Source organism: Tasmannia lanceolata, unplaced genomic scaffold, assembly GCF_043159265.1.
Source record: "Tasmannia lanceolata isolate RefF3 unplaced genomic scaffold, GAP_Taslan_0.1 ptg000012l, whole genome shotgun sequence".
Taxonomy (NCBI): Eukaryota; Viridiplantae; Streptophyta; class Magnoliopsida; order Canellales; family Winteraceae; genus Tasmannia; species Tasmannia lanceolata.
The window spans coordinates 36,489,047-36,497,774 of NW_027518689.1; the positions used below are offsets into that span (position 1 = coordinate 36,489,047).

The 8,728-nt window shown below is 42.5% G+C and overlaps 1 protein-coding gene across 1 annotated transcript; it reads left to right on the forward strand.

The window, feature by feature from the left end:
* The first annotated feature begins 77 nt into the window (after positions 1-77).
* Positions 78-5,233, forward strand: LOC143888038 (uncharacterized). The gene is made up of 2 exons (XM_077392324.1): positions 78-4,137; positions 4,278-5,233. Exons 1-2 carry the CDS (start codon positions 1,095-1,097, stop codon positions 4,601-4,603), a joined length of 3,369 nt encoding a protein of 1,122 aa, XP_077248439.1. The 5' UTR covers positions 78-1,094; the 3' UTR covers positions 4,604-5,233.
* Positions 5,234-8,728: the final 3,495 nt, after the last annotated feature.

Below are 8,728 nucleotides of genomic sequence, written 5' to 3' on the forward strand. Positions count from 1 at the left end.
AAGTTAGCAAGCACATTCAGTCATGGACAAATAATGGGCCTGGATATTATTTACATGATGTTGAAAATACAGTGATGAAATTCGAGACCTAGTGCGGCGAATTCATCCAACTCTGGTGCATCGAAAGAGAACGGCCAACTCTCACGCTGATCGATTGGCCAAGGAGGGTATCCGCCTTGTGGAAACTAATATCACTTGTATTGATTCTCTGGCCTCTCCTCTGTAGGCATCTTTTCTTTGGAATATTGTATTGGGACCCCTTCTCCCTCATTATCAATAAATTTTTCGTTAATTTTCAAAAAAATACAAGTGATTAGTGACATAGGCATGGTTACCAAGAAGATATACAGGGTTGTGCACAATAAGAATGAAAATCAAGCTTGTGTATCTATTGCCAAAACAAAAAAATTCGAAAAAGAGGCATATTTCCACCTCAAATTTTTTGGAAAAAGCCAAACAGAAAGGCGTGGAAATGTCATTTTCATTCTATGCTTTTATCTTACGGCCGCAGTCACAACAAAAAAAGTGCCTCGATTTCAATGATCTTGTGCAAGTGGCCATTATTTTTACCGTTGAACAAACTGGGGCTTTCTTTTGAAAGTTTCTTGAAAAAGATAGAGGGGTCCATATTAGTGGCTTAGTGCGCCCGTTGGTCAAACAAAGAAGAATCTGTGTGTTGCTGTGTCAAACTTTCTTTTCCATGTGCTGTATACTCTGGAAAGCCAAAGACAGAGACAACCCCACACCCAACCGCGTCCATGGCATCTCGTGCGTCAAACTGTTTATTAAAATGCCTCGGTCCAAAAGCCCCAAATAAACTACACATTTTTGTCCCCTATTAAACTAATTTCAATTTGGTGGCCTTGGTCCCCAACCTTGCGTTCCTTCCCGGTCTTCCTTTGCACCTTCTTTTTAATAATAACATTCCTCCCCCCCTTCGAGACCCTGGTTTTCCCCACATGCTTGTTTATAAAATACTATGACATGACCCTGTTCATCAACTACCCACATCATTTTCATTTTCAGACCAAACACCAGAACAAAACTAAAACAAATGATGCTTTCTCTTCCTTCCCACATCAACTGATCAAACCATGTTTCCAAAATTTCTTCTCTGCATAGCCTTTTCACTCCTCACCATCATTTCTCCACTCTCAGCCTCATTGCCTCCCTCTGCGGTTTCTCTTCTGGCGTTTCGCGATGGGCTTCCGGAACCTTCTCGGCAGCTCCTCCCTTGGAACCAAACCGACCCTTCTTCCCCTTGCCGCTGGCTCGGTGTTTCCTGTCACTCCGTCGGGGATAAATTTTCAGTTAAATCTCTAAACTTTTCGGCATTTGGACTCTCAGGAAGCTTAAACAACTCTGTTTCCCACCTCTGCAATCTCAACAGATTAGTCTCTCTTGATCTTAGTGCCAACCTTTTTTCTGGTCCCATTCCTCCTCAGCTTGGAGACTGCGGCAACATCGACACCCTCCTTCTCAATGGCAATCTCTTTGATGGGTCGTTACAGCCGGAGCTTTTCCGGCCTGGACGTCTAGTGTGGCTTGATGTTGGCGCTAATTCCCTCACTGGTAGAATCCCAACAGAGGTAAGTCTCTGCGGCCGGCTTGAATATCTTGGATTTTATAATAATTTTTTGACCGGAGAGATTCCAAGAAAGCTTTTCCTTTTACCTGATCTAAAGTATTTGTACTTGAACACCAACAATCTCACCGGGAATTTACCAGATTTCTCCCCCTTTTGTGTGATATCTGATCTCTGGATTAGTGAAAACATGCTGTCTGGATCTTTGCCTAGTAGCTTGAGTAATTGTCGTAACCTTACGAGATTCTATGCTTGGCAAAATGGTTTCCAAGGAACTATTCCAGAGATCCTCGGAAATCTTACTAATCTTGAGATTCTTTATCTTGGAGATAACAAGCTTGTAGGATCAATTCCTGAGACTCTGGGGAATCTTGAGAACTTGATAGAGCTTGATCTATCGAGCAATGATCTCAATGGCACAATACCAGAAGGGATCAGAAGGTGTCGTCAATTGACTGGTCTTTTCCTTTTTGGGAGTCGTCTGACTGGAAGCATTCCTCGATGGATTGGAGATCTAGAGAACCTGAACTATTTACGCATCTCGGATAACATGCTTGTAGGCACATTGCCTCCCCAACTAGGGAACCTTAGTTCATTGATTGACCTTCAGCTTCAGAATAACTTTGTTGAAGGACTGATTCCTCCAGAAATCTGTACGCTAAAGAACCTCGAGGTGCTTTTACTGTTCAACAATGGTCTAGAGGGGAGTATTCCTCCACAGATAGGGGAAATGAGTAGCCTTGCTCAGTTGGCCCTTTACAATAACAGCTTGAGTGGTCGAATTCCAGCAGAGATCTCTCGACTAAGGAATCTGACCTCTCTGTTGTTAGCTCAAAACCATCTTACAGGAGAGTTGCCTTCTGATCTCGGGAAAAACACGTATCCTGGTCTAGAGATATTGGATTTGACTGGGAATAATCTCTATGGACCAATCCCTTCTGATCTTTGTGCTTCCAATATGCTTGATGTGTTGGTCCTTGGGAACAACTATTTCAATGGTAGTTTCCCTGTTGAGATTGCAGACTGTGCGTCTCTTACGAGGGTGATCCTTAGTAACAATCTCCTCCAAGGGATTTTGCCAGAAAATTTGAATCAAAACAAAGGAATTTCATTCTTGGACCTGAAAGGAAACTTACTCAGAGGATCGATACCAGCACGTCTTGGTCTCTGGAGCAACCTTTCAATGCTTGATATTTCAGATAATCTGTTTTCTGGGCCTATACCTCCCGAGCTTGGTAAGCTCAAGAATCTGACTATTCTACGGATTTCTTCAAACCAATTGTCAGGAACCATACCACCTGAATTGGGTAATTTCACAAAGCTGTTAATACTGGATCTCAGTAATAATCGTTTATCAGGAAGCATTCCCACACCCATTACAACTTTGGTGAAATTGCAAAGCATGCTCCTTCAGGAAAACAAACTTACAGGAGTAATCCCAGATTCATTTACATCCCTCCAAACACTCTTTGAATTGCAGCTTGGAGGCAACATGTTGGAGGGTTCTATTCCTTACAGCGTGGGAAATCTTCGCCATTTCTCTTTGCTTCTGAACCTGAGCAATAATAGGATGAGTGGTGGACTCCCAGGGAGCCTTGGCAACCTAAACCAGCTGCAGATTCTGGATCTCTCAAATAACAATTTTTCTGGTGAGATACCATCACAACTAGGTAACATGCTCGCTCTTTCGTCTGTAAATTTATCATTCAATCAGCTATCTGGCACGTTGCCTGCGTCTTGGAAGAAATTACTGGTTTCATCCCCAAGTTCTTTCCTGGGAAACCCAGAACTATGTGTGGAAGTTAGTGAGGCCGATTGCCGGCAAGTAGGAAAAATACGTAGCAGCAAAACTAGAAGAATGGTGCTGGCTGCGATCATAGTCGGGAGTATTTTCTTTGCAGTAGGATTGTGTTTGGTAATTTACTTATTCTTAGTCCGATTTCGTCATCTATGGGCTCCTCTTCAATTTCCGCTCCATGATATCGAATCAACTGAAGACCTTCCTCAAGACTTGAGTTTTGAAGATATAATGCGAGCTACCGAAGGCTTGAACGAGAAGTATGTGATAGGGAGTGGCAGGGATGGGACTGTTTACCGTGCAGAGTTTGAAACTGGAAAATGTTGGGCTGTTAAAAAGATGGATTTGTCTGGAGTCAGCTTCACCCAAGAGATGAGGACTATGAATTTGGTGAGACACCGAAATATACTAAGAAAGGCCGGGTACTGCATCAGAGGTGGATTTGGCTTGATAGTTTACGAGTATATGCCTGGTGGGACCCTGTTTGAAGTCCTACACAGAAAAAAGCCACAGCAGGTATTGGATTGGAAGGTTCGCCATCGTATTGCTCTGGGTGTTGCTCAAGGGCTGTCATATCTTCACCATGACTGTGTGCCACAGATCATTCATAGAGATGTTAAGACGAGCAATGTTCTAATGGATTCTGAACTAGAGCCCAAGATTGGAGATTTTGGGATTGCCAAATTGGTTAGCGATTCAGATGAAAGTTTGACAATGTCTTCCATTGTTGGAACACTCGGATACATTGCTCCAGGTAATAGCTCGTTGATTTCTTTCAGCCCAGTTGTTTTTTGTTGTGAAATTACAAATTATCTTATAAAAGTTCACAACATAAATGTGCTTCGATTATTATTTTTGTTTCTGATTCTTGGCTGTTTTGGTTTTTCAATTTAGAATATGGACATTCGACCCGACTGAATGAGAAATGCGACGTTTACAGCTATGGAATTATTCTACTAGAGCTCCTTTGCAGAAAAATGCCAGTGGATCCAAGCTTTGAAGACGGGCATGATATCGTCATCTGGACAAATAATAATTTGCAGACGGCTGGTGAAAGCCCTTTCTCTTTCCTTGATGAGGAGATAAGCTATTGGGAGGATGCTGATAAATCTAAAGCACTGAAACTGCTCAGATTGGCACTCTCGTGCACCCAATTTTCATGTGATGCAAGGCCTTCCATGAGAGAATTAGTAGATAGCCTTATCAAGTTGAACTCTTAAACAAATGTGCAGAACGACCTTATGATTTTTTAAGCTCCTCTGTGGTGGTCAGCAAAATCCAACCAGATGAAAAAATGAGTCAACTAATGATGAAAGAATCACTAGCTAGCAGGTATTACTTTCATGGCGGTTCGAAGTAATTTGGCAGAGTATGCGGTGGAAGAATCACGCAACGTCAGAACCTGGGTCGAAGTAATTTGGCAGAGTATGCGGTGGAAGAATCACGCAACGTCAGAACCTGGGTTTTGTACTGACACTTTGAACATTAGGAGCTGTGTCCATGTCCTCAGGCCGACCCCAGCACTGGTGATCCATGCAAGGATCTCCCACCTGCATTACTCTCCCCCAAGCCAAAACACTTGCGATAGAAAGAAAAGGCAGTACTTGAAGCCATGAACTGCACCTTTTCTGCCAACCAACTTGGCTGCAAAAAGATCAGATTTGTTGCACAAATTTATTGTTCGAGTTGGTGTCACTGGATGACATGTAAGCCATAGACTTTCTTCTTTTTAGCGTGCATACACCTTCATATACATGTACTCATTTGTATACTACTGTATGTATACATGTACGTAAAAGATAATTTGTAGGTTGCTCCACACTTGAATATATATTGGAAATTTTAAAGAATTTGAAAAGTCAAAAGTGCTTTTTGCCTAGTTTTTAAAATTTAGATGGAGAGATTCAAAATTTAGTTTCCCTCTTATTTCAAAAGCTAGTGACTTTTGAGTGCTTTTTTGGGGGCATGAACCCAAGACCTTGGTGTGTGTGAAGTGAGCTCTCAACTACAAGCAAAAACAAATAGTCCCACATTGTTTTGGAAGAAAATGCTTCTCATCCATATAAGATGGAGAGTTGGAGAAAGGCTTGGGCCTTCAAGGGGCTTTTGAATTTCTTGGATCCTAGGCTTTTAGAAGAGCACAAGCCCATGTGTAAAACACACACATGCACGCGCCGGGCCGTGGTCTGAGGCCCGGGTTTGGATAAAAAGGATCTTTTTAAGTTGCAAAACCGTTTCATCTCCAACAATCACAAATAGAGAAACGTTCAAGGCTCTTAATGGTGGCTTTTCTCAACAGTCATACCCATAAATGGTGGCTCTTTTCAAAAGAGAACACGTTTTGGAGAAGCTAAGGAATCTGGCCAGACGTTTTGGGGTGGCTTTTGCCAACAGAAAAAGAAAGAGATTAACACAGAAAAGAGTTCTGTTTTTTTTTTTTTGTTTGAAAGGTAATAAATTTCATTAATATCCATAAAGCATTCGGAACCAGCCGTCCTATTCTGCGATACAAAATATTAGTTTGTACTGGGCTGGGCATTCCTAGACCTAGTATAAAGTGGAAAATAAGTTACATGAACCAACTATTCCTCTCGTCAATTCTACTACAGATGATTCTGGAGCAACCGATTCTAGAGCAACCCCTGGCTCTATTCTGGCCCTAAATCATCCCTCTGGTCCCTCATCTATTCCTTCTTGAGTAAAAACAATATGAAGATCTACCTGCCCAAAGAACCTCAACTAGCGAAAGACCATGGTCTCTCAAGCTATGGAAAGACTAAGACTACTCTCAATACACATAGGGTCTAGGATTACATAAATGGTGGCTCTTTTCAAAAGAGAACACGTTTTGGAGAAGCTAAGGAATCTGGCCAGACGTTTTGGGGTGGCTTTTGCCAACAGAAAAAGAAAGAGATTAACACAGAAAAGAGTTCTGTTTTTTTTTTTTTTTTTGAAAGGTAATAAGTTTCATTAATATCCATAAAGCATTCGGAACCAGCCGTCCTATTCTGCGATACAAAATATTAGTTTGTACTGGGCTGGGCATTCCTAGACCTAGTATAAAGTGGAAAATAAGTTACATGAACCAACTATTCCTCTCGTCAATTCTACTACAGATGATTCTGGAGCAACCGATTCTAGAGCAACCCCTGGCTCTATTCTGGCCCTAAATCATCCCTCTGGTCCCTCATCTATTCCTTCTTGAGTAAAAACAATATGAAGATCTACCTGCCCAAAGAACCTCAACTAGCGAAAGACCATGGTCTCTCAAGCTATGGAAAGACTAAGACTACTCTCAATACACATAGGGTCTAGGATTACATACCACCCAAATTAGCCCATGCACCATAATCCTTACAGCAAGCTACCTTTCCCCGAATCTATAAGACTGGTACCAACATCGTACGTTCTACCCCGATACTAAATATCCAGCTTCCTGTGGCCCACTTCTTCCAACCCGGCTCTAATACTTATATCAAATAGAAGTTTCATGAGTAGATACGTTCCCTTAGACATCAGATAGACAAATCCACAACTTATAGGTTAGCCTTACTTGGGATCTTTACTGGGCAATGTAGGCTACATAGAGCATCAGATCGTAGCAACATCTCGAAATAATTTCTCTAATGCTTCACAATTTAGGTTCTGTTTCCTCCGCCTTTTCTCTGTTTGCTTTTTCCTCTGCGACTCTGGATTGTGATCCAGAACATCTCTCTGGTCTTGTATAAATCTCCCTGATAAGAGATCCCAAGGACGTCTCCCATCGCTAAGAAATCGTTAAAGCCCTCCAGTTCTAGGCGCCCAGGTTCGTCAGAAGCTGGCGGTAACAAAATACCCTTACCCTTAGCATGATTACTGCAATCATTAAGCTGCATTATTCACAGTTTGTCTTCCATTACTGGGGACCCTCGCTCCCGATCCTAGCCAGAGCCCAGAGATTCACGCCTAATTTCCAAACATGAGATCGCCGATTATTTTTCCTCTTCTCACAGGTGCCTTCGAATTTGTCTCTCATTTTCTAGGATCTTATTAAAGATGGGCAGATTACGAAGGGGGGTGTGAAGTTCCTCCTCACTATTCAAGGTGGTCTGGGAAGGAGACAACCCCGAACTTCGAGCACCTGCTACACTTTCTTTCATCCATTCTTTCTTAAGAGGGGAGAGCAAAACCTCAGCCGGTGTAGGCGATTCTTTCCTTGCCAACTTCTCGTTATATTTGAGCTTTTTTAGAAGCTCTGAATCTTCATTTACCAGGGTAATTACCCCATTGGCTACATTGCTTGTGTCCTCAAGATGATCGCTGCTAGACATACTTGGACTAGGCAATTTTTGAAGGGTTCGAGGGTAGTGTTGACTGTCAGAACCACGTTTCTTCTTTCTAATTTCTTTTTTTCTATACAGGCACTTAATCTTTCTATTAAGTACTGATAATCTATTAAGTACTGATAATCCTCCACGTGTCGCAAAGAGATGAACATCCTTCCCAAGGCCTCTCCTGAAATTACCTTTACTCGAGCGAGTGCTTTTCAAATCATTAGTTTTCCCATCTGTGAGAAACCTATTTTTTAATTTTAAGCGTTTAAATCCTTTGCCGACTTTATGCCACAAGTCTCGACAGCCTCTTTTCTACCAGCCTTCCTTTCTGTGCTAAGTGGAGTGACCAAAGCTGATTTCCTTACAGTTGGCAGACTCGCAGGACCCTAACCCTAGCCTCCCTACTTTCTGACGAAACAGGAACGATCACAGAGGGGACAGGTGGGTAGGTGGGGAATTCAAAATTTGAACTGGGGACCACCGCCGGCTCCGTTCCACATCCAGTGGCCTCTGCCACCTTTTTCGGTGGAGAAACTGCCGCCGGTGAGTCTATATCAGCATGAATCTGAACGGATCCCTCAAAAAGTGGCAAATTGTCTTTATTACATGCCTCTCCCACCATCGACATTGCCAAAGAATTTACACTATTCTCTGACACCACCTTAACTCCCACCGAATAAATGTTAGAATCTACCCTTAAGTTAATGGACTGAGGAATGGATTTCCACAAAGGGTATATAACCATGGCAGAAGCAAAAGCCAAACAATGAGGATGATTCCAAAAAAGCTGGATTTCTAGGACCTGGCCCAGATGTGATCCTAGAATCTCCACCGTAGTAGTAGACCAGGCATGAAGTGGAATATCATAAAACCTCAACCGAACCAATCTAGCACCCGTATTGTAAGCAGCGAACCAGGGCTGGAGGGAAGAAAGATAGGCCCCAAAAGCTTCACCTCCACGACGAAGATAGAGGTGGCCTGAAGTTTGGAGTCGAACCGGAATAAAATATCCACTGTGCTAATGGCAAATGG

Excerpts from the sequence above, each read along its gene's own strand:
- LOC143888038 (XM_077392324.1), top strand. The coding sequence starts at position 1,095 with ATGTTTCCAAAATTTCTTCTCTGCATAGCCTTTTCACTCCTCACCATC. Across the intron at positions 4,138-4,277 it reads ACTCGGATACATTGCTCCAG|AATATGGACATTCGACCCGA; the intron begins GTAATAGCTCGT and ends TTTTCAATTTAG.